At 42.9% G+C, this 26,714-nt stretch overlaps 1 protein-coding gene across 1 annotated transcript; it reads right to left on the bottom strand.

Moving 5' to 3' along the window:
- Window positions 1-2,639: 2,639 nt before the first annotated feature.
- On the bottom strand, window positions 2,640-26,714 carry LOC139450501 (carbonic anhydrase-related protein-like). Its single transcript, XM_071232232.1, has 9 exons — window positions 26,642-26,714; window positions 21,213-21,405; window positions 10,910-11,104; window positions 9,793-9,917; window positions 6,214-6,309; window positions 5,738-5,800; window positions 5,596-5,647; window positions 3,463-3,575; window positions 2,640-3,067 (listed from the first exon to the last, which is right to left on the bottom strand). Exons 1-9 carry the CDS (start codon window positions 26,681-26,683, stop codon window positions 2,930-2,932), a joined length of 1,017 nt encoding a protein of 338 aa, XP_071088333.1. The 5' UTR covers window positions 26,684-26,714; the 3' UTR covers window positions 2,640-2,929.

The raw sequence follows: 26,714 nt of genomic DNA, 5'->3' as shown, positions 1-26,714 counted from the left end.
TACAGACTGCTGTCATATAGGTGGAATCTTGCTGAGTGCGGTGTAAAACAACAAACAAACAATGTTGTCCCATTTTAAGTTCCGAGAGTCGACATATCATTTCCTAGGGGTAGTCATAACAGTCAGTTTTTGGAATCATGTGCCTTAAAGGTATCATATAAGACTTTGGACATATCAGACTTAATTCAATTATGTGAACCGTCGCGGATTGTCCTGTTTTCGATCAGAGCTTTCAGCAGCATAGGTTTTCGGACATCAAAAGTTTTCTGTCATGAATACTTGCACTATGACGTGGGGTGTGGCGTCACAAAGAAATTGTAAATACTCAGAGTCAGATGATGGCTTGTTTTTAAGATAAAGTTGTCTTTTAGCCTATAAGTGAATGAGATGTTTTACAGTTGTTCATGTGATTAACGAGAAGACTATGAATGTTTCTTCAGCGTCCCAAAACCCATAACATGGAAGCTATGCCCGATTTTTTAAAAGTACTGATTTAACTTCGTAATTTTACTTCATCTGCCATCTTGTATATTTGACTTATTGACTTTGCCCCCAGACCCCCCTAGACTTTTCCTCTTTTTTTCGGGAAAACCTGCTCACATCCCTGTAAATGCCAATGTGGTTGTGTCGCCTATAGTTGACTTGTCGACCCCGAAGGTCCAGGTTTGACTCCGATATTGGGTGAAACCCATTCTTCTCATCCTCAGTCTTCTCGTGGCTTGAATATTGCTAAAAGCTAGGTATATAAAAAACAACTCCAATCAATAATGCTGAACAATGGTATTGCCACATCATCACATCACATCACATATATTAACGTCAAACAATTTTGAGATATGGTTTTCATCCTGTTCTAAAAGTACATGTAAACTTTAAATTATTGCATTTTGGAACAGGTGTGCACTTATACAGAAGTAGTATAATAGTATAAACTCATTGTACAGGGGCTGCAGAATACACACTAAACGGTGCTAAAAGTGCCATGAAGCATCTAAATGTGGCACAACATTAAACGTATACATATATATATAGTACTACTGTCATACATATACCCCACAAGGTAATATATATCCACCAGTGCTGTGCGTATACAAATGTCTTTAACATGTACGGGCATTTTGGACCTGGTCAGGTCATGTGGAAAGGACAACATTGCCAAGTTAATAGTAACCTCACACAGTAAATCGGATGTGTGTGGTTAATTTTGTTGATTTTGTTTGTTGTTTAACACCGCACTCAGCAATATTCCAGCTATGTGACCACGGTCTGTAAAAATCGAATCTGGGCCAGACAATCCAGTGATTGACATGAGCATCGATCTACGCAATTGGGATACGATGACATACATCAACCAAGTCAGCGAGCCTGACTACCTGATCCCGATCGTCTCTTACGACAAGCATGGCCCACAAGCATAGACGCATTTTACGGCAAGCATGTGTTGCTGAAGACCTGTTCTACCCCGGATCTTCAGGCGTCTAATTACCTTGATATTGTCCATGTGAAAAAAATACTTTTCAATTGGACACAATTGCAAATGACAAATACGTTTCCTCATGAGCTGAGAGTGTATGCGATCTCTCACATCCCCTCCCTTCACTTGTCCCTTTAGTCGATGTTTATAGGGGAGACACGGGTGGCCCAGTCGTCTAAGGCGCCGCGATTCGCTGTGCAGAGTTGCGTCCTTTGGGCACGCCAGAAACCTATGATTGTGGGTTCGATTCCCGGTTCGCCCCGATTATGTGTCTAGGTTTGTCAGCACCATACCCGTGCTCGTGTGTTTCACCGAAGTGGTAAACGTCTGAGACCTGCATCAATTCTGGCATTCCTCCCACATTAAGCTGAAACGCCGCGATATAACTGGAATACTGTTAAAAGCGGTGTTAAACCCAACTCACTCACTCACGATGTTTATAGAGATTAGGGCTGGGACGAGTCCATATTTTCTCCCAGGGTACCCGCTGTCGGTCTCAAGAGTTCGGTACAAAATGTCTGATTGGGAATTGTTTTACCGGAGCCCTGGCAAAAGCTATATAGATAAAACGAATAAAACGATCTGATTATGGATACACTGAAGTTGACTGAACCTATAAAAGTCAGAAGGAATGCGTGCATAGTCAGAAAGTAATGCGAACATTGGCGACTTGCTGTGTAACCATGAAGTTTTTACTGTTATTCTTATTAACAATATATCACGTGACTAACGTGTACAGGACCCACCCGACATCAGTTTTGTTTATTGTTTAGCCCCGCACTCAGCACTTTTCTAGCTATAAGACGGCGGTCTGTAAATAATCGAGTCTGGATCAGACAATCCAGTGATTGACATCATGAGCATCGATCCACGCAATTGGGATACGATGACATGCATCAACCAAGTCATCGAGCCTGACCACACAATCCCGTCAGTTGCCTCTTACAAGCATAGTCGCCTTTTACGGCTACCATGGGTTGCAGAAGACCTATTCTACCCCGGATCTTCCCGGTCCGACATTAGTACCCGAGATACTCGTCCCTGTCGTAAATGGGACAAAGCTTAATTTCACTACCCTTCCCGTTCCATCATGTCGGCACATTCATCAATTTGTAGTACCAACATCTTGTCAAGTTGAAAACGCAGATCTGGATGTTTGGTCGATTGAATGTTTTACTCATACTACCTTCCAGGGCGGTGATACCCGGGAAGATATTGTTGAAGAGGAGGCTCTTCTATGTCCAACGGCAACCTCAATTTGTCAACATCGACTTCATTCATTAATAAAATATCTCCAGTAGAGATTTGCCATTCCAGAGACGTTTTGCGTTTACAGACATCCACTCAAGTATAGGAATGTTCTTCACTATTAACACGTTCTCAACATCAATGTCTCCAAAAGAATTCCGCGCTGTGTTATAAATATCCATGATGTCATAGGAGCGCCCTGATAGGTCAAGACTGGAAAGAAGCTCGGCACTTCCGCCCGTGTAGAGGCTGGATTGGCCGGAAGTTGTCAACCATAATTCCGTCATCCCCCACGCGAAGTATGTCGCCTTTGCTCGTGGTACGCAGGCGCCGGAACTCCTCTATCTGCAAACAAATGATGAACAGTCTGAGAAGATTAAGTTCAAATGCAGTCCCTCCCAAGGAAAGCGGATATTGACGATCCGCCTGATTCGGTAAACGAAACTGTCCGACAAGTAGATATTTCCAGCTTAGATTCTGTCGGCAATTGAGACAACAATAGTCCAGAAACTAAAATAAACCGTCTTTCACTCTGGTATTTAAACAGAATACTTCGGGGAGATTATTTTGAAATATACGAGAACAAAATATTTTCGTTATGGAGTGGATCGTTGCTCATAATATCAGCTATTGGGCTTGATTATTTACAGGCGGCCGTTATATATAGCTGGAATATTGCTGAGTTCGGCGTTACCAAACAACTCAAAGCCGAATTGAAGAGATCGGTCTTCATGGTGTACCTGCGGATGTGAGATCATCAGAGGGTACCGGAAGAGGATCCACGTCACCTCTTCGTTACAAGGGGGCGCTGTGAGCGAGCCGTCGTACGTCCAGAAATCTCTTAAAGAAGGGTCTGAAAGTACAGATAGATACAATTCCTGGTAAACACTCACACAAAGCAGGAGAGACACCTTTAAGACTTAGCGAAAAGTACAAATAGGGACTATTGGCTTCCAACTGGGAGACAACATCTCATTTTCATACACTGCACTAATTATGTAAGGGGGATCTGTGCCTAAAATACAGGAATGCAGTATGTAACATAGGATGTTGACTCATGGCTATGTTTGTGACAAGTGACAAGCGACTATGCAAGTGACAAGTGACTATGAAACATGTGACTCTACTGACTGACTGACTGACTGATATTTAAGAATTGACCTTCACTTTGTGTGAGTTCATTGGATTATGAACCTTCATAGAGTGAGGGCCAAACTGTATGAACGTCGGAGCTTGCGACGACGTTCATACAATGTTTGGCCCTCACTCTATGAAGGTTCATAATCCAATGAACTCACACAAAGTGAAGGTCAATTCTTATCATTTTTTATCACAATTTCTTACCTCAAAGGATGTAGGCCAAGATCTAAACACAATTTTATTTAGTACGTGTGACTTCATGTTTACACTGACAGCCAAACAACAACTAGCTATATCGCGGAATAAAATAGTTCCCCAAAAAGAGAGGTGACATGAGCGAATGGATGCAGAACTTGCTCTTCAGAAACATCTAACGCAACACATGTGTTCATATAATATCCCCCTTAGATGAGAAAGGTCTGTAATGAACTACCTCAGTAAGTCAGTCACAATGACAGCGCGTCGTAATACATTTACATCAAGTACAAGACGTCAAAATGGCCGACACGATAAACGTGACGGGAGGATTTCCAAAGTTGTTAATGAACCTGTGGCGGTTACATGTGTTAGTCATCATTGATCAACTAACCGATTATTAAAAGGTGATTAAAGATGCGTCAAACAGATACCAAGGTAAATTCGTAGATTGCTGGAGACGGTCACTGTCAGCCTAGACACAGATCGAGTCGATACTGATTTCAATGTGCATTTTTTCGTTTTTTCATTAGGATGGGCCGTAGCGAGGAAATTCGTAAACAATCAGGCAGTCAAGCTCTCTTACGTTTCTCAATGTATACTGAATTGCTGAGACCAAGATTAAAGGTTCTAAATGATCAGAAATAATGCTTATGTGTGTTTTCGTGCAAGGGAAATCCCAGGGGTTTCCCCAGGAATGTGGAAGTAGTCCGTCAGTGTTTACGTCATTTCAAGAACACGGTCTCGTGAAAAACGTATGAACGTCAAATTGTGTCGTTCATACACTTATGAACGTCAATTTCGCGGTCATGTGACCGACCTCTCGTCCAATGCAAAAGCCGTATATCGTGTAAACGTCAAATTAAAAAATTATAGAAGATTTAACGTGCGCTTTCCGACTGTAGCGTATTTCGCACACGGGTCTGGCCAGACCATTTAGTGTATTCCGAAAAGGGTGAAAGTGGTGTGTGCAACCCAAGAGGGGGCTTTTAGGGGTTGCTTAATTATATTGAATTTTTGGAATTTTTAAATTTGGAATAAATGCCGAGGTGGGTGGAGGAGGGTGACTCTGCGTGACACGTGGCTATATATGTGACAAGCGACTGTGCAAGTGACAAGTGACTATGAGACACGTGACTGTACGTGACACGTGACTGTACGTGACACGTGGCTATATATGTGACAAGCGACTGTGCAAGTGACTATGAGACACGTGACTGTACGTGACACGTGGCTATATATGTGACAAGCGGCTATGCATTCTGACAAATGACTGAATACGACACGTGACGACGCATGCCTGGGACACGTGGTTACACTGTAACAATGTGTTTAGATCCTAAACACAAAACCTAATCATGTCCCTTGTCCCATAAGCTTGACATGTTTAGGATTGTTATTGAAGCTAAACGTGTTTAGGGTCTAAATATGGTAAAGACAGTGTGACAGGTGACCATGCATGTGACAAGTGACTATGGGACACGTGACTTTACATGTGACATTGACTGCATGACACGTGATTATGTTTTGGCACCAACCTGGGAGAAGGCACGCAGGGTTGAAACCGGTCAGTAGGGATTTCTGACGACCCTAAAAATACATGAAAAATGAGAATTATTTATCCAAATGAATGTAAATATTTCATTATATTTCTAAGATTGATTTAAGAATGTAGACTACCTTATATTGGACATCCTCGAGACCGTCGGTGATGACTCGCAATCCTTGATGCTCGCGGCCTACCTGCAAGGACAGGAACGTCAGTGGGTGAGTATTGTTTTACGCCGCTTTCAGTGGTATTCAAGCAATATCACGGCAGGGGACACCTGAAATGGGCTTCACATATTGTACCTATGTGGGGAATAGAACCTGAGCCTACGGTGACAAGCGAACGCTTTAACCACTAGGTGATCACATCGCCCCTCAGAAACGTCAAGACGAGCCAACGTGCATATTTAATAAGTAGATGAGTTTAGTTTAGACTTTAGGTTTAAAGAGTGTGTCTTGTTTCAAACCCTATCACGACATTCGGAACATACCTGGGTAGAGGATAAAGGTATGCCTCGGAATTTGTATATCATATCATATCATATCATATCATATCATATCATATCATATCATATCATATATTATATTACATTATATATGTCACTCACTTGCGTGAAGAGGGATACAATAACCACGCCCCCTGGCCGACCCAAGGCATCCTCTTGGTTGTCTTGGTGACGGGTATTCCAGTGAATGAGTTGCACCTAATAGAGAAAGGCAAAAACATTTATATATGCACACATACAGTGCATGGATGTGTGTAGCGCAAGCTAAATATAGGATGGTATAACCACTTTCATGATATGTATTGAAGGTTTATTCTCAGGAAGGCGACAGCTCATGGGGAGTATAAACAAAACGCTAAAACGGTTCACCCCTTGGCCAGGTAACCAATTAACTTGAACAAAGGCCACGGTGTGTTATTTAAGGCTTAGGGAAAGTTGTAAAATAAGAATGAGGAAAGTAAATTTATTTGATTTGTATTTAAGAATACCCTGAAATACCATAATAAAACATTAATTACAATACATTTTACAATATCAGTACAAATTGAAACACAGTTCATACAAAGTTCATACACAGTGACTATAACTTAAGTACAAATGCAGCATTGTCTGCGTAGTCGATGGGAGGAAGGAATGTCATCTGGTGTAACAGATCGTAGTTCAGTTAACTACTGAGTTCGGTTCAGGTATGGGCGCAGTTCACAATTTCACCCGGCATTTTAATCCCCTACTGTGACTAAACGCCGGTCCTTAGACACGGACTCATAGTGGGTTCGAATCCCGGACGGGACTCAACCCAAAAAGTACGAGAATCTGTACTTTACTAAGAAAGTGTTATCCCAAATATAACATTTGTTACATTTGACCACTTTCTAAATTGCATTGTGAATTCATGACTCATAGTTGATTATTCCAAATCTTCTATAAATAACATAATCTTTATTGTACACACAACGTTACCTCTGTCTGAGAGAAACTTTTGTTCTGTGAATGTTTAGGATGCCATGTGACCATTTCGCTGTAAAGATCGACGTGATTACATCTTGATCTAATCGGGATGTGACACGCTATTCGTCACTACCCGCATCTTTCCGTTACCTACAAAAACATTCGAGACCAGCCCGTGTCATTCCGGGATTACACAAACACGCTAGTGATGACAAATGGCCCTCATGGTAGGTCACGGAAAGATGCGAGCAGTGACGAATGCTACAAGAAGGTATCAGCATGTTCCGGAATGGCACAAGGTCACAATTACTTCCTGAAGGTCACGGAAAGATGCGAGCAGTGACGAATGCTACAAGAAAGTATCAGCATGTTCCGGAATAGCACAAGGTCACAATTACTTCATGAAGGTCACGGAAAGATGCCAGCGTTGACGAATGCTACAAGAAGGTATCAGCATGTTCCGGAATGGCACAAGGTCACAATTACTTCTTGAAGGTCACGGAAAGATGCGAGCAGTGACGAATGCTACAAGAAAGTATCAGCATGTCCCGGAATGGCACAAGGTCACAATTACTTCTTGAAGGTCACGGAAAGATGCGAGCAGTGACGAATGCTACAAGAAGGTATCAGCATGTCCCGGAATGGCACAAGGTCACAATTACTTCTTGAAGATCACGGAAAGATGCGAGCAGTGACGAATGCTACAAGGAGGTATCAGCATGTTCCGGAATGGCACAAGGTCACAATTACTTCATGAAGGTCACGGAAAGATGCGAGCAGTGACGAATGCTACAAGAAGGTATCAGCATGTTCCGGAATGGCACAAGGTCACACTTACTTCCTGAAGGTCACGGAAATGTGCGAGCGTTGACGAATGCTACAAGAAAGTATCAGCATGTCCCGGAATGGCACAAGGTCCAAATTACTTCTTGAAGATCACGGAAAGTTGCGAGCAGTGACGAATGCTACAAGAAGGTATCAGCTTGTCCCGGAATGGCACAAGGTCACAATTACTTCTTGAAGGTCACGGAAAGATGCGAGCAGTGACGAATGCTACAAGAAGGTATCAGCACGATCCGGAATGGCACAAGGTCACAAATACTTCTTGAAGGTCACGGAAAGATGCGAGCAGTGACGAATGCTACAAGAAGGTATCAGCATGTTCCGGAATGGCACAAGGTCACACTTACTTCCTGAAGGTCACGGAAATGTGCGAGCGTTGACGAATGCTACAAGAAAGTATCAGCATGTCCCGGAATGGCACAAGGTCCAAATTACTTCTTGAAGATCACGGAAAGTTGCGAGCAGTGACGAATGCTACAAGAAGGTATCAGCATGTCCCGGAATGGCACAAGGTCACACTTACTTCCTGAAGGTCACGGAAAGATGCGAGCAGTGACGAATGCTACAAGATGGTATCATCATGTCCCGGAATGGCACAAGGTAACAATTACTTCATGAAGGTCACGGAAAGATGCGAGCAGTGACGAATGCTACAAGAAGGTATCAGCATGTTCCGGAATGGCACAAGGTCACAATTACTTCATGAAGGTCACGGAAAGATGCCAGCGTTGACGAATGCTACAAGAAGGTATCAGCATGTTCCGGAATGGCACAAGATCACAATTACTTCATGAAGGTCACGGAAAGATGCCAGCGTTGACGAATGCTACAAGAAGGTATCAGCATGTTCCGGAATGGCACAAGGTCACAATTACTTCATGAAGGTCATGGAAAGATGCCAGCGTTGACGAATGCTGCAATAAGGTACAGGCTTGTGATGTCACTGTCGTAGGCATATGTATGTCCCCTCCTCAATGAGTCACGGTTTGAAACTGAAAGTGTATCTAATGCAGATGAATCAACGCCTTATCCGCAAACTCAAAGCCCATATTACACCCTGCCTCCGGGCTAAACACATGATGACAATAAATAGCCTTGCTTCCCTCGCGCATGCACAACATCACGCGTGGAAAACATCCACAGTACCCCCACCGTACCCCCACTGTATGTGTTTTTGTTTGTTGCTTAGCGCCGCTCTCAGTTCTATTACAGCTGTAGGATGGCGGCCTGGGTCAGACTGACCAAACGCCCAACGCTGTTTGAGTACGATGACACGCAATCAACAAGTCTCAGAACCTGACCACCGGACTTAGTCGCCTGGTGCTAGTTTTGTCGCCTCGTGCGGCAAGCCTTGCTCGGAATCCCAGAGGGATCATAATTATCACTCTTGGATGCTAAATTGCCGGGAGTCGGTTGGTTCGTTTCAGTAACCTTGTTGATTGTATGTCTTCGCATCCGAATGACCATTGCTCGTATTATCAACCACCAGTCTACCTGTCACGAACTCAAGTATTTACTGGCCGTTGTGACAGTGCTGAAACAGTGTTGATTGCGGCGGAAAACAGCATTCACACACACTCCCTCCGCTGCATCCAAACAATGATCCTTATATCAGAGTATCCAGTCGCGTCATACCGATAGACGTTAAAAGATGGTACTTGTTGTTACCCTGTCTGGCGCTCCACATTAAAACAAGGAGTGGTCGGCTCGGAGTCAGTATACTGTGTCTGAGTGGGGTATTCATGTTTAACCGCAGCATGGTATCTGAGTGGGCTAGCACTATGAAATCGGCTTTAGTCCACACACACACACACACACACACACACACACACACACACACACACACACACACACACTTCTTTTCACCTCACCTATTATTGGAGTACTTACTTCCATAGGAAACGCCTTGTTGTTGACGGTATGCTCGGAGCCCCGGGTGTCATCCCGACCCCAGTGGAAGCGGATCTCCCCCAGCTCATACTCACTCCCGTGGGACAGGGGACCCCCGCTCAACACTGTAGGAAACAACAGAGCAATTGTTAAGAAACATTTCTATGTCCGGAACACCTCACACCCAACATCCGTGTATGTTGCTGTTTTCAGAACAAGTGAGTAAATGAGTTGTGTTTTACGTCGCTTTGAACAGTATTACGGCTATATCACGGCTTGTCAGCTTGATGTGGGGGAAATCCCGATATGCAGGTCTTAGACGTTTACCATGGACTTGGGTGAAACCAGACGGAAATGGAACCCACGATCATAGGTTTCTGGCGTGCCCAAAGGACGCAGCTCTGCACAGCGAATTGCTGCGCCTCGGACGACTTGGCCACCCATGCACCCATTTTCAGAACAAACCTTTAAAGATATACTTAATGCTCCACGGTCTGGTGGATCAGGTTCGACCTAAACAAGCCGACACTGGGATAAGTGTCCTATTTAAACACATGGTTAGTGAGTGAATGTTGTTTAATGCCTCAACAGCAGTATCCCAGCCTATTCCAACAGCCTTGACCAGTGACATGTACATCGACCCATGCCATCGGTACCATGATACCCTATCGTTCAAGTCACAGACTCCTTTGACTTGAATGATAGGGTATCATGGTACAGTACCACCCAATCCCCATGTTATACATCATAATACACTTGTAACATATTCCCACAGAGTGAAACCCACGTGCACGGGTATTGTGCTGACAAACCTAGAAGCATAATCGGGGTGAACCGAGATTCGAACCCACAATCATAGGTTTCTGGTGTACCAAAGGGACGCAACTCTGCACAGTGAATTGCGGCGCCTTAGACGACTAGGCCACCCGTACCCCCATATTCCCACAGATGATGCCAGATGATGAATTTGTCCGTGAAATCAAGGTACACATTTTCTGATAGTGATTATCATATTTAGCGACGCCATTAAATATATGTTTATATGTGTTGTGATCCATGACCAAAAGACCTGCAAATTTGAAATACAAATAACCTGAGTAAATAGTCATTGAATTACCTTGCTTTGACCTCGGGTAGATGACCAATGTGTGACCGTTGTTAAGTATTTCTGTGTCACGTGATGTGCTGTATGCGAAGGTCATCTGACTTTTCGTCAATGAAGGGTCGTACACGGCGTCTTGTGAAAACAGGTTGATCGGCGACTGACGTTTTCCTTTTGTCTCTGGGTACATAGCCTTCCATTCTGGACAATCTGGGAAGAGAAGAACATTGGTTTCTGAAGCTCAGTCACTTGCTCCAAGGTTGGCCAACATTTAGTCCCAAAAATAAAATGATCTTTGTTAAAAATAAGGGGGTGGTGGGCGGTTTGTACCAGTTCCGGCTTATATCTAAGAAATAAACGACGAGTGGAAGTTGTTTATCTTACAATAAGTGAGTGAGTGAGAATGGTTTTACGCCGCTTTTAGCAATATTCCAGCAATATCACGGCGGGGGACACCAGAAATGGGCTTCAATAAAACAGGGAGAATAAACCATGAGGGGCTCTAGGGGAGGGGATGTTACTAAAATGTACAAACTTTGATAACATTCACCCGTATTTAAATAATGATGACTCCCTGAATAGAATCCGTTTTTGCAATGTCAGACATGTGTATACTTTTTTTTCCGTTTATTTTCGACTATGCAGGAGGTTAATTCTCAACCCTCGCACTTCAAGTTTCTTTTTTAAATTTTCGCATATGGCCCTTTGTTTTTGACAACCAACCACGGCCCATTGAACAAATTAATTTCAGTGCCTATCGCTGATTGATTTGGACATAATTTAATTCTACAATTTTTGTAATGCTACGCTTCGCTGACGTCGCAGTATTTATCATTCAGTGAATGACCTCCGGCTTTTTTGTAAGGGATGGTAACCCTAACAGCGCACCCTGGTGGCGGGTCGTGGGAACACGAGCAGACAATTAACATTCCAATGTCTGTCAGGTCGACTTGTAATACATACCTAAGAGATGATAAAACTTTACTCGCTTTGAGTGTATATATAATACTACTATGGTGACTGTATATATTTGAAGAACGACCCGCCTTAGCAATTGTCTGCATCAGCAGACAGGTGTTCAAGCAAACACTGAAATAGTCCAAGCGTTTGTATCAAGACTGATTTTCGTCAGCTTTTAAAGAACGGTTAACAAAAGACGAAAAACATCACTGTGTTGGTAGCCGCTTTGATGATGTGTCTGAATTCAATTATTGTTTATCCCGCTATAATATGATCTAAATTGTCAAAAAGCGACGCAAAAAGAGGAGAGTGAGTGAGGGTTGTTTTACGCCGCATGCAAGAGTCCTGATATGACTGATGTGGACAGAATCTGAATAAAGCGGGGACTTCTCCGTATCTCGTTACATGGCATAACATTGTCATAAATGTTACAAAGATTATGACGTTAGTGGGGTCAAACTGGACTATGTAGTGGGACGACCCGTGATCTGGGCTAGAATAGGTCTTCAGCAACCCATATGCTTTCCGTAAAAGGCGATTATGCTTGTCGTAAGAAGCGACTAACAGGATCGGGTGGTCAGGCTCGCTGACTTGGTTTATGCGTGTCATCGATCTCAATTGCGGGGAATGATGCTCATGATGTCAATCACTGGATTGTCTGGTCCAGACTCGATTATTTTACAGACCGTCGTCATATAGCTGGAATATTGCTGAGAGCGGCGTTAAACAACAAACAAACAAACGTGTAGAGGGGCACACTGATTTACGAAAAAATCAGTAGATACACAAGCAATTAATACCTTCTGTATAATCCTCACAACAATCTAGATAATAAATGTGTGGCATATAAGCGACCTTCCCAGTGTGATGTATGTGAACACGTGGCAGAATCCATGTCAACGAGACAACGACACGAGGTTCACAGCCTTCAGTGTATACTGTTAAACTCAGCTAGGCCGTCGTCCATGTAACCTTGGTTAAGTTACATGGTTTTCAAAACCGCAATCAACAATCACAGGATTGTCGGAATGAGTGATTTTCGCTGCAGTCGGCACCATTCCAGTAAAATGACAACGACCTCTAACTAACCAAGACAGGTCCAGACAGGAGGCACAACTAAAAAAATAAATAACTACGGCCCTGATTATTTATTATGAGGACTTCCATCATTGCATTGTTACTTGTCCTTAGCACAATTTAGTAGTCACGGTATAGCGGACTAGCGTGGATTTCGAAAGCTGTTGGGTAATGGTGATTCTTAGTGCAAGCCCAGATCCTTAACACCGGGCTGCAAGGACGGCAGCTCATTTGTCGATCACAATCGATTTGTCGATTTGTTCAATCACACGGTACAACTAGTTGTATACAACTTGTTGTATGCAATTAGTTGCACAAACTGAAGTTGTATACAACTCGGCATTCACACGGCGGCGAGTTGCATACAACTCGGGTCTCGCGATATCTCTGACAAAAAGCCTTAGCTGTCAATGTTCCGCCAATTAGACGATAAAATCCAAATGTAAAACAAATAGTTGTCCACTCATGAGTTATACATTAATAAAAAATATAACGTGACGAATTTCCTTCAGGTGTACATTTACTTTAATTTAAGAAATGAAGGGCATGTTTTATTTAACCTATCTATATAAATTTGCCACAATGAATATTTCACAATTCTCCAAAGGAAATATGTATATGCTGCAGTGTGGTACATTCACCAGGCATCTTTTAGGAAAAATAACACGATGAATGTCAATTTCTGTGATAAAAAAACAGCTGATTATTATGAGTTTCATAAATTCTATGGCATTTCAGATTATATTAGTAACAGTACTGCATACATGTACCCATTTTGCAGCAGTGCATTATTTTACTGGGTGAAAAGATATTGAAGAGATATTCAAATTATAATTGAAGATTGAAACAGTAAACTACTTCATGAACTGAATGCGTTGTGTGCTAGTTCACCCGCACCTCAAAGGAAATAACAAATATGTACAACGATGTTGATGTTGACGTATACTAATATGACATCACTACTGGTAACCTTCCGTCATAACGTAGCGAGTTCACTGATAGCAGTACGCGTAATATGTTTGGAGTAAGTTTTACCGTGATGCTGGGATCACATACATACATAAATGAGTCATGTAAGTTAAGTAATCAGAATCAATCTGAAATCAACAAGTTCTGTTTGTTTTTATGTTTCCATTCTCGCCTTGATACTATGTGGGCAGGCAGACCAATACCGTCGTTAGTGTGTGTGATTTTGCGTCAATATCATGGCGTCACGTGGAACGATTTCTGTTGACTTTTCCAAAAAAGTATCTATACTCTAATTATTTATTCCTCAATTTGCATATTGCAATTGCATATTCGTAATAATCCGAGCTAATGTCGGCAAAAAATTGACGACTAAATCTCTCGGAATAGTAGAAAATGTTAAGTAAAATTAGAAGTTTGCTTTGTTTACATTTTTTTCAATGAGAAGAGCACAGGGTTTGGTATCACACTTGAATATTGCGGTTGATTTCATTTGGACCGTTTGTATTGGTGACTTAGACAAAATGTCATTTGATTCTTAATGGTATGATGAATTCAGGGATGTATGTATCGTAGCTGAGTGTGAAATACATGTGATGTGATAGGCATCTCGTCAAACGCGAAAAGAACCGTGATTGCCCAACGCTATCAACATGGCGGTTCGGTCCAGAGTTTTTGTTTCGAAAACGAATATAGGATTATTGGAGTCTTTTTGGAATCATGATTGGTGAAGAGCAGAAACGAAACCCAATGTTTTTGTAATTGAAATTATCATGTAGCTATACCTTATTTAAATAAATAATCACATTTAGAACAGTGAATTGGTAAAATGCGAATGGCAATATTTTCGCTGTACACTATTTTCAGATGTCATTAGTGATACATATGCTTTGCCTAACATAGTTGTTAATGGCATCACATGATAGATAATTCTCCTCAGAATCTAAAACTGTGACGTTTATTTGTGTGTATAATGTATTTTAAGTTTTAGAAACGTATATGTACCTAATCTCACCTTGGTCTACACTACAGTATACAGTCACATAGCCTGTCGTTTCAAATAACACTATAAACAGTTTAACCTGGAGAATTAGACCGATGCAAATGTCAAAATATATAATTTGGGACAGTGGTACCTACTTTTCATAGGTCCTTTATTGAGTGGTGACACTTAGGATACCGAAAAGCAGAACTTACCGACGTGAATCGGAGTCGCCATTTTTGTTTACAAATTGACGTGTAAATGTCACGTGATTTTCATACGCGTTTTGATTGGCTGCGTACGTACAACTTGTCTCATGAAAATAGAGCATGTCCTATTCCGTACAACTCACGTCCAACAAGTTGCATGCAACAAATTGTATACAACTAGTTGTACCGTGTGAATGCCCCTTTACCCTTCTAATTACGCTGGGGATGGCCCAGTCGTCTAAGGCGCCGCGACTCGCTGTGCAGAGTTGCGTCCCTTGGGCACGCCAGAAACCTATGATTGTGGGTTCGAATCCCGGTTCACCCCGATTATGTTTCTAGGTTTGTCAGCACCATACCCGTGCTCGTGTTTTTCACCGAAGTGATAAACGTCTCAGTCCTTCATCACCCCGGGCTTTCCTCCTACATTAAGCTGACACGCCGTGATATAACTGGAATACTGTTAAAAGCGGCGTTAAACCCAACTCACTCACTCTAATTAAGCTTATTGTTTGGTGTGATCGGGCTCAGCAATAGTCCTCTCGATTTTACATCGATACTGGAGGACAATAGATCCTGATTAAAATTGGTCTTCAGCAACCTAGGCTTCTCGTAAGAGGCGACTACCGGGGCCAGGTGGTCAGGCTCACTGGCTTGGTTGATACAGGCCATTGAATCCCAAATGCGTAGATCGATGCACATGATATGAATCACTGGATTGTCTGGTCCAGACTAGATTATTTAAAGACCGCCGGCATACAGCTGGAATATTGCTGAGTGCGGCGTATAATAACAAACAAACAAACAAACAAACAAACCAAGCGTAATATTGACGCGGCTTTGATCAGACTCGGCACTTCACGGAGTTGTGTACGTTTGTTTTTTTTGTTTGTTTGTATTGTCGCCTCTTACGAAAAGCATATATACGACCGATGTGCGGTGTAATAATGACGTGTATCTATCACAACTCTAACACAGCTCATGATATAAAACCGTGTGTAACTCATGGGAGTCAAATTAGCCCCACCTCGCGCATACACTGTATGCGAACCCAACCATTGCCTGCTGTGTGGAGTAGAGGCCGGAAGCCTATGGCACTTGTCTGAATACTCGCTGAGAAGAACAGCAGTTTTTACACTAGAAATTGGCAAAGTGGGTTTTAAACCCACGAGCATAGATTTCTGGCGTGTCCAAGGGACGCAACTCAAGAGATCCAGAACGAATTTCAGCGCCTCAGACGACTGCCTCCATAACTTCCTGATGCGTAAATATGGAGACGATAGGGTGGGGGAGGGGGAGACGAGAGGAGGGGGGACGCGGGGTTATTTACATGCCTATGTTGTCGTCTATAGTAACTCACGTCTTGCCATCTATGATATGCCAACAATACTTTTACGGGCAAACTCCCCTGACCCACACTCCCTCCCTTTCCTATCATAAGTCCGTTAAATTCTATCATTCTTTGTATGAGTTGTAAAATGTTATCAAGTACAAAATATGACAACCCCCCCCCCCCCCCCCCCCCCCACACACACACACACAAACACACATCATACACACATCAAAATGACACGCCGTGATAAAAATGAAGTATTGTTTAACGCGGCGTGAAACCAATCCTACTCAACAATAATGATTTATTGAGTTTAACCTTAACCAATTTACGACATCATATAAAGACACACAGACATTATCATGTCAGGCAGTTAGCACGTTCAACAATATCGGTTGACTCTTGAAACACTGACATAATTCCCCATGCAAACATAACATCGACAAATTTCAAAATGGGTCACAAATCGGAGGGAACCTATTTTAGTCCTACGTCTTCGAACAGATGATTGACTTCCTCAACCCTTTACCCTTTGCAGATGCGAGCTCCGATCAATACACGCTGACAGTAACGCCACAGCACAACAGCTCTTTATACCGTTAGATGACATGAGCGACCTCGTCGCCGACGACAGCACTGCCACAGCCTTCATACTTATATATACATACAACTTTGCACGTTAGCTGTCCAAGGTATCTACACTGTACATTTCACATGACACTATTCTCTGTCCGTGCTGGCATCATCAACATACGACACAACTAATTACCACACATCTGTCAATGGCGGATTTATCAGTAAAATGTCATTTGGTTTCTCATGACAACGGAAGGACAGAGCGATCTGAAATCAATGCAAAACATGGTTGATGCATTCAGAGAAGGTCACGACTTCACGACAGTATAACTCTGTGAAATGGACTACATACAAACCTTTCGTATTTCTAATTTAAACATTAATGTAAAATACACTTAAAGAGTACGTACTTGAATTCACACCTTCAAACTGAACAACATTGGTTCTCTGTAGTTTCCGATTAACGCGGGTCGAGGTATCCATGGCGCTGCCCTGCGACGGAGGGAGAGGGACACTGTCTCTAAGGCAAGGGTGCAGCACAATGCAGAAGCTACCCGTATCTTGCAAGCATGTCACCTGACGACACTGATACACAATAACTGCAGCCAACGAAATACCCGTGAATAATGCGCGCGCATCGTATAATTTACTCAGCGGTATCTGGGTGTGGCTCCATTCGAGGCAAGATGGGGATGTGGTGTCCGGCTTTCTGATCTCACTGGACAGTACAAGGGTATCCTATCCACATCTCTTCCGTCACGTCACGCTTCCAGTATGAAGGTGTGTCGATATAATGAGGCGATGGGTTAATTTGGCTAATTAAGGTCATATATCTACCTGTTGTATATACTCCAGCTGTCAGAGACAGACCATCCCGCGTGGCGATCAAATATCGATTGACGCATATCCCTATATATAGTGACAATTAGAGTAATGATATTCAAAGGGAGCTTAATCAACCATTGTTCCAGTCGTCGGATTAAGGGATTATAGTGCTGTAGTCTGGTGAAGTAACGTGTACTATTGTCATTCAACTATAGGCACAACGTCTGTTGAAAGAAAGTTCATTAATTAAAATGTTTCAGAATGGAAAGTCGTATCTTATTTCAAAATCTTCCACCAGGTGATCCCACTAACCAAACTATTCTATAAAGAGTGAGTGAGTGAGTTTGGTTTTACGCCGCTTTTAGCAATATTCCAGCAATATCACGGCGGGGGACACCAGAAATGGGCTTCACACATTGTACCCATGTCGGGAATCGAACCCAGGTCTTCGGCGTGACGAGTGAACGCTAGGCTACCCGACCGCCCCTATTCTATAAAGAAGTGACACCTCTGTCGTCGTTTACAGGAAAATCAGAACTAAATGAGTCGTTTTTAACAGTATTCCAAATATTATGGCGTGCCTTAATAATGTGGGAGGAAAGCCAGATATGATGCAGGTCTCAAACGTTGACCACTTTGGTGAAACTCACGCGCATGGGCATGGTGTGACAGACCTAGGAACAACAGGGGTGAACCGGGATTCGAACTCGCGACCATAGGTTTCTGGCGTGCCCAAGGGACGCATCTCTGCACAGCAAACAGTGTCGCCTTAGAAGAAATGGGCCATTATTCGTTATTGGACATACCCTCCTTCCACAATGATACACCTTCGGGATGTTGGAGGGATTGTATCCCAGTTTCGCAGCAGTTTTTTTCTTGGATGTCCAATACGTTCTCCACAGCCATTATGGCGTCATTGCTAGAGCTTTCCTCATGCTTGGGATCAGGGAATATAGAAGCGTGGGGGAGCCAGATCCGGAGAATTAGAAAGGTGCTCAAAAAGTTCAAACACAAATTCGCGGATTGTAGCCATGGCCACTGATGGCCATGTAGCCACTGATTGTGCACTGTTGCATTGTCCTGATAGAAGAGCACATATTTATCTCAGTTTCCCACGTCTCTTGGTCTCAGTTTCATCCCGTAATTGCTTCAAAGGTACAACATAATATGGTCCGTCGATTGTATGGCTTTTTGGAAGATAGTCCACCATGATGACACGCTCGGTATTCCAGAACACGGAAGTCGTAACGTTTCCAGCCGATAGGACATTCTGCTGTCCACCTCGTTACGGTGTCATGGGGAGGGGCATCCTTCCCCAGGGTAGTACTCATATATACTGATGGCAACGAAAAAGGGAATCGTGAAAAATATAGGAAAATAATCTTTTACTCTTAGCTTATTTGAAATAGCGCAAACAAATTAACACATGTCAGAATCAAATGTTGAGATGCGTTTGTGTGCACTGTTTCCAACGCGTATTTGGTAGACAAGCCTGGGAACTCATGATATCATATCATTTTACTGTGTTAAAAACTAACTGACCCCTTATTAATTTCCGTCAGTGGGGGCACGGGTGTCCGAGTCGGCTAAGGCGCCGCGATTCGCTGTGCAGAGTTGCGTCCCTTGGCCAGCCAGAAACCTATGATTGTGGGTTCGAATCCCGGTTCGCCCCGATTATGTTTCTAGGTTTGTCAGCACCATACCCGTGCTCGTGGGTTTCAACGAAGTGGTAAAAGTCTGAGACCTGCATCACTTCGGACTTTCCTCCCACATTAAGCTGACACGCCGTAATGTAACTGGAATACTGTTAAAAGCGGCGTTAAACCCAACTCACTCACCCATTTCCGTCAGTATATCTTCATGGATGGCTTTTGGTGTTAAGCCCTTTTTCTTCAAATACACGTACTTGATCCTCAAGTTTGACCATTTACTGTCACAGCGGAACAATTTGTTCAACTGACTCAAGTTTTTGAGGATATACCTCTATTATATCATGTAGGCCCAAAAGAAAATATTTCAGAAATTCGCAATTCCTTAATTCTGTGTGAGCCTCAGAACTTACTCCATGAACCCTCTTAAGGTGATCGTTTACACTTCGTCATGCCAGAATACCTTCATAATATAAACAGGTGATTTCCTACCATTAACATTATCCTCATTAGCTTTAACTAATTTATACCAATTCAAAATATGAAGAAAAGTATTATCGAAATGGTAAGAAATTGCTTTCCCGTTCAAATGAAGGTGGTAAAATTGAAACTTTTACAGGAACTATGGCACACCAACGCCGATCTTACTGTTTCAAGACGTTAGACTAGCGCGTTTTCATACTACCGGTTCACAGTGGGGACCCAGGATACATTTTTAAAAATAATATAGTCTCTAAATGGAATATGTTCCAGGGGCTCTGAGGCTTTCAGAGTTTACTTGATTAAATCTCATTTTGTGACGAGTAAATTTAGAAGTAGTGTAAACTACGGTTATAACGTACTCAAAGGGACCACTTTCTTTAGTTCGTAATAACCGTAGTTCGTTATGTGCATATATACAGCAACTATACAGCAAATTGCAGGGACCCATAAATAATTTCGTTATATCTGTCAGTTCGTTATAAGCGTGTTCCTTATAAACGTAGTTTACTGTATGTAATACATGATACGTTTAAATATTTTTAAAAATGTATCGCTTTATGGCGAGTGGATTAATGAATATTGTGTAACAGGTTGTTGCCACGTGTTTATTTTAGAAAATGTCAATTGCAAATAAATAGTTCCGCGTGTAATAAACACACACCCGTACCTATTGTATTACGCAGCATAACAGCCCAGTACAGATACCACATGGCTTGTAGAATCCTCAGGATTATCGAGACCATATCGAACACGAGCAAATCAATATTAATAAACCAGGAAATATTAGCCGGTCCCAATGGCACCGGTTGCCATGGTGACAATGCTATTATATCAGATTTGCAATACTTTGAATAGCAATAGTACTGGGGATGTGTTAGGTCAGTGACAAGGCGAGATAATTAATTATTATTCAGACACGAACATTCCAGGTGACGCCATTACCGAAAACTGGGTCAGCGTCAAACTGGAGGTGCGCCCGAGTCACTTACGTTTGTTTGTTTGTTGTTTAACGCCGCACTAAGCAATATTACAGTTACATGACGGCGGTGAGTAAATAATCGGGTCTAGGCCAGACAACCCAGTGATTGACATCATGAGCATCGATCTACGCAATTGGGATACAATTACATGCATCAACCAAGTCAGGGAGCCTGACCACCCGATCCCGTTAATCGCCTCTTACGGCAAGCATAGTCGCCTTTTAGGCAAGCATGGGTTGCTGAAGACCTGTTCTACCCCGGATCTTCACGGGCCCACTTACGTTTGTACATGTAGCGGTCCGTCCAGTCCTTCAATGTTGGGTCACATGTTACTATGCCAGCTGAGAGACTGCTGGAGAGGCGCCGGTGTGAGCCATCCCGGGGGTAGGGGATGGTGCTGCTAGAGTTCCGACGGATGTCTTGACTTGACTGCTGCATGGTCGGCGTTCCTGGCAGGGGTAACGTGGAAATTACCTGAAGAGGGAACGTGATAGACCTTTAAACGAGGCGATTTAATGACACTGCGTTATTATTCCTTGAAAACTACAAGATTCGTTTGGTCCGTCAGAGATTTCAAATATGTACAAGCTGATTTGATGACCGCATCATGCTGCGCGTTCCAGGACGCGCTGATTGTGGTTCGAATCCCAGTTTCGCCCCGATTATGATCCTTGGTATACATCATACCCATGTTCGTGGGATTGACTCAAGCGGTGAACAGCTACCACCAGCTTGGTTTCCTGGGTATAGTGTAGCCTGGACTACGGCCTCTCTTGGCTTTCCACCCAAGATAATTTGACATGTCATATACTGAAATACCAATGGGCTTTAAACCCAACTCACTCACTAACAGAATACATTAACCGGACAGTTCTAGTATATGGTCTGTGGTCACTATTTGGCGACAAATATTGACGTCAGACTGTAGAAACAAGTAAGTATATAATGGCCATTGGAGGAGTGAGTGAGTTGGGTTTAACGCCGCTTTTGACAATATTTCAGTTATATCATGGTGTCAGCTTTAAGTGAGAGGAAAGACTGAAGTGATGCAGGTCTCATTTACCACTTTGGTGAAATACATGAGCACGGATTTGGTGCTGACAAACCTAGAAACATAAACGGTACGAAACGGGAAACCCCCAACCAGGTTTCTGACATGCCCAAGGGACACAACTCTGCACAGCGAATTGCGGCGACAGACGACTGGTTCCACAGTGCACACACCCACACAACCCCCAACCCCACCCCCCCCACCCCAACACACATTCCCCTCCGCCCCCACCCCCCACCGTTCGTGCGAATGATTTTAATCAAACTGGATCAATATATACGCAAAAATGATAAATACACTACATTAAATTTTATAGTGTATATAATATACTGAAATAAGACATGTATGCACTTCAGTGACAAGTTCTGAGCCTCACATCTGAGAACAACATCTTGAGTATATTAAAGGTATACAGCACAGGACACACAATCAAGATGCCTCAGAGCTCTAGCACTGACGGGTTAGACTGAATGGACGCGGGTCCCCTTGTCTTAGAACCCATCGCGCCTCAAGTTGCACTCAGCTGTGTTTTAGATACGAACTGATGTGTACCAGATAGGCATGTGATAACAGTGTTAGAGACCACGTGTCAGTTCGGTGCCAGTAGTGGCGATTCCTCCGCTGCCAAAACATCTGCCCTATATATGGTTCCGACCACCGAAGTGACAAGTAGCATCCACATTCCTGTACTGCATGGAGACGTCGTTTGTTTCCCATGACCCACATCGCCTACCCTCTATGACTGCAGACGCCATATACAAATACAGTTTGTTTTAAATCCGCTGAGTCATATTCGTACTAAACCCGATCCATTTGGTTGATATTATGAGCAACGATCCTCGCGTTGGGGTCATCTTCCCGAGGCAAGAGAGTTAACTGACTATAAAAGTCCAGTTTCCAACCTTGACGAACCAGGCTGGTATTATGGAGTTACATTTTGGCTGGACTGACGAGTCTATGCATAATCCAATCACAATCGCGTACCGAAAATCGAAATCCGGTTCATAAACTGTCATGCAGATTTCGATCGATTGCAGGATTTGCAAAGCATGTGCACCGCCAACTTGTTGTCAGTAGATATTTTCCAAATCTTTCCATGTTTTTAATCAAGGTGCTCACGTGATTTGATGCATATCGCGATGTAAGACCCGTTCTATCACAGTATAGATCTTGTTTATCGATCAGAGCGTCCTGACAGGGCGACTATGCTTGTCGTAAGAGGCGACTTCACGGGATGGGGCGGTCAGGCTCGCTGACTTGGTTGATGTATGTTATCGTGCCCAATAGCCTGGATCGATGCTCATGATGTCAATCACTGGATTGCCTGGTCCAGACTCGATTATTTACAGACCGCCGTCATGTAGCTGGAATATTGCAGAGTGCGGCGTTAAAGGGGAAGTGTACACGCAAAAATCACTTTTTTTCTTTTTCTAAACAAAACGCAATTTTAGAATTAGTTAGTATCTGTGTTTGAAAATATACACTCATTTTTTTTCACAGTGAAAGTAGGAAGCTCACAATAGTGTGAAAGTGATATGCCGTTATGAGGCCTTCGTTTCACGAGCGAAATAGGCCTGAGTTATCCCCCTTAGATTATGACGTCATTGGTGCCAATTCAACTGGGTCCCTGTCTATTCTCAACGCAAAAGATATCAAGGACCAGTTTGCGGTAAAACAACATGGTCTACGACACACTCCGGCGCAGTGGTGACTCAGCATAACACAATTCTGGCTGGCATCTGAGATGCTAGAATCACAAAAACTGTACCTACACCACGTGAAGCGGCTCTAACAAAGCATGATGACGTCATAATGTTTATCAATTGGCACCAATGACGTCATATTGCAAGGGACATAAGCCATGGTGTTTTTGTTATGGAAATAGAACACTTGGTAAATGTGAAAAATATAAATCGTTTTAGTGCAAAAAATATGTTAATTAAATATGATGTTTTTATATTTTTGTCTATGACACTTCTATGTTAACACTTTTAATGTGGAAAAAGTACAAGAAAAAAAGGTTCATTTCCTTGTGAACTTGCCCTTTCAAAAAAACAAACTACGGCCATAAAATTAGATTTTGCAAATCACTTGGTAATGTGACTGTGTTCGCGACACTTTTTTTTCACGAACTATATTCAGAAATATAATGACTCGACCCCTATGAACTCAGGAAGTGGTTACCGTCGCATAGCATGGAGTCGTTCAACATCAAACTCAACGGCGCCGAAAGTGCGAGCATGGCAACACAGCGGATTGACTACACGTCAGTAAAACTGTCGGGAGATTGTTTTCCCTAAAGCACGCAGGACAAATAACGCTGTACAAATCAGTAAGGGTGGAATGGGTGGATGTGTTAAAACTTGAGAACGCGGCAATAAACAAGTGTTCAAGAGTACTCAGGTCCTAGGGTACTTGAGGCACGGCAATAAACTAAACGGTTGTCATCAACACCTTGTCGTTCCCCGAATTATATTCTTCAACACATCTTTATTTATACACAGCTCTACAGGGACACAACCTTTGGTTGACATTACTACTGATAACTGTTTGCGGGTGGTGTGAAGGACAGGAAATATCCTAGCATCCCAACGTTATATATTACTCGAGTTATAGCTCCACACGACTCCTCGATCAATGGATATACCTGACTCCTACTCGAGTAATGGCTCCACCGACTCCTACTCGAGTAATGGCTCCACCGTCTCCTGCTGGAGTTATGGCTCTATCCGACTCCTACTCGAGTAATCGATCTATCCGACTCCAACTCGAGTAATGTCTCTATCCGACTCCTACTCGAGTAATGGCTCTATCCGTCTCCTACTCGAGTAATCGATCTATCCGACTCCTACTCGAGTAATATCTCTATCCGACTCCTACTCGAGTAATGGCTCTATCCGACTCCTACTCGAGTAATCGATCTATCCGACTCCTACTCGAGTAACCCATCTCCTACTCGAGTGATGTCTCTATCCGAGTCCTACTCGAGTAATCGATCTATCCGACACCTACTCGAGTAACCCATCTCCTACTCGAGTAATGGCTCTATCCGACTCCTACTCGAGTAATCGATCTATCCGACTCCTACTCGAGTAACCCACCTCCTACTCGAGTTATGTCTCTATCCGACTCCTACTCGAGTAATATCTCTATCCGACTCCTACTCGAGTAATATCTCTATCCGACTCCTACTCGAGTAATGGCACTATCCGTCTCCTACTCGAGTAATCGATCTATCCGACTCCTACTCGAGTAATGGCTCCACCGACTCCTACTCGAGTAGAAGTGGCTATCCCTACTAGCTCTACCCGTTTCCTACTCGCGTAATGAATCAACCCGACTCCTGCTGGAGTAATGGCTCTATCCGACTCCTACTCGAGTAATCGATCTATCCGACTCCTACTCGAGTAACCAATCTCCTACTCGAGTAATGTCTCTATCCCACTCCTACTCGAGTAATATCTCTATCCGACTCCTACTCGAGTAATGGCTCTATCCGCCTCCTACTCCAGTAATAGATCTATCCGTCTCCTACTCGAGTAATGGCTCCATCCGACTCCTACTCGAGTAATGGCTCTATCCGACTCCTACTCGAGTAATGGCTCTATTCGACTCCTACTCGAGTAATGGCTCTATCCGTCTCCTACTCGAGTAACCCGACACTAACCCCAAATCCACACTCATACTTAAATGAAACGAAAGTTGAAGTAGCCATCTCACGCCTCAGACTCGGTCACAAACAGCACCATGATAAGGTATGCCCATCTTGCAATCAGCCCGAACCCATTGCTTACTTGTTACTGGAATGTTAAGACCTTGCCCAGCCCGGGCTCGGCTAAAACAAGAATTGCAGTTAGATCCGCTTTATCAATTTCTAAAAACTAAACATCAAATGATATCAAAACGAAAATAGAAATACTATCAAAATAGAAACAGGAATGTTATCAATAGAAAACCTCCCAAAAAATGTAACCTAGTCACACACGAGTCCCAGAACCCGTGAAGACCATGGTTAGAATTGATCTTCAGCAGCCCATTCTTGTCGTAAGAGGCTACTAATGAGATCGGGTGGTCAGGCTTGCTTACTTGGTTCATGCATGTCATCGTATCCCAATTGCGTAGATCGATGCTCATGATGTCAATCACTGGATTGTCTGGCCCAGACTCGATTATTTACAGACCGCCGTCATATAGCTGGAATATTGCTGAGTGCGGTGTCAAACAACAAACAAACAAAATATGAGTCGCAAAGAAGGACGGATCAGCCGAAATTACACAGGCAGGAGGTGACTTCTAAAACACCTTTAAGCAACAACAACCCGCCATCCAACCAGAGAGTACGGAAGCCTTTTGGGGCCATTTGTATTTTTGTTTTTTCTTCTTGAAATTTCAAGATACTAAGTCGAAATTTCAAGATGTTATGTTGAAATTTCAAGATGTTATGTTGAAATTGCAAGGTACTAAGTTGAATTTTCATGACACATACTAAGATGAAATTTCGAGATAATAAGTTCAACATAAATTTCAACTTATCTTGAAATTTCAAGATCACTATCTAGGAATTTCAACTTAGTATGTATCTTGAAATTTCAATATAACATCTTGAAATTTCAAGAAAAAAACAAATGGCCCTAAGAGGCTTCCGTAAGAGAGACATACCTTTGCAGTCACCCCGAGTACGTTTCCGCTCGAGTTGTCCATGTTGTTCTGGTACACCAGACACTGACTCACA

The sequence above is a fragment of the Haliotis cracherodii genome, unplaced genomic scaffold, assembly GCF_022045235.1.
Source record: "Haliotis cracherodii isolate W230 unplaced genomic scaffold, xgHalCrac1.p SCAF_10, whole genome shotgun sequence".
Classification (NCBI taxonomy): domain Eukaryota; kingdom Metazoa; phylum Mollusca; class Gastropoda; order Lepetellida; family Haliotidae; genus Haliotis; species Haliotis cracherodii.
Note: the sequence above shows the minus strand (reverse complement) of the source record. Positions and strands in the feature narration are given on the sequence as shown.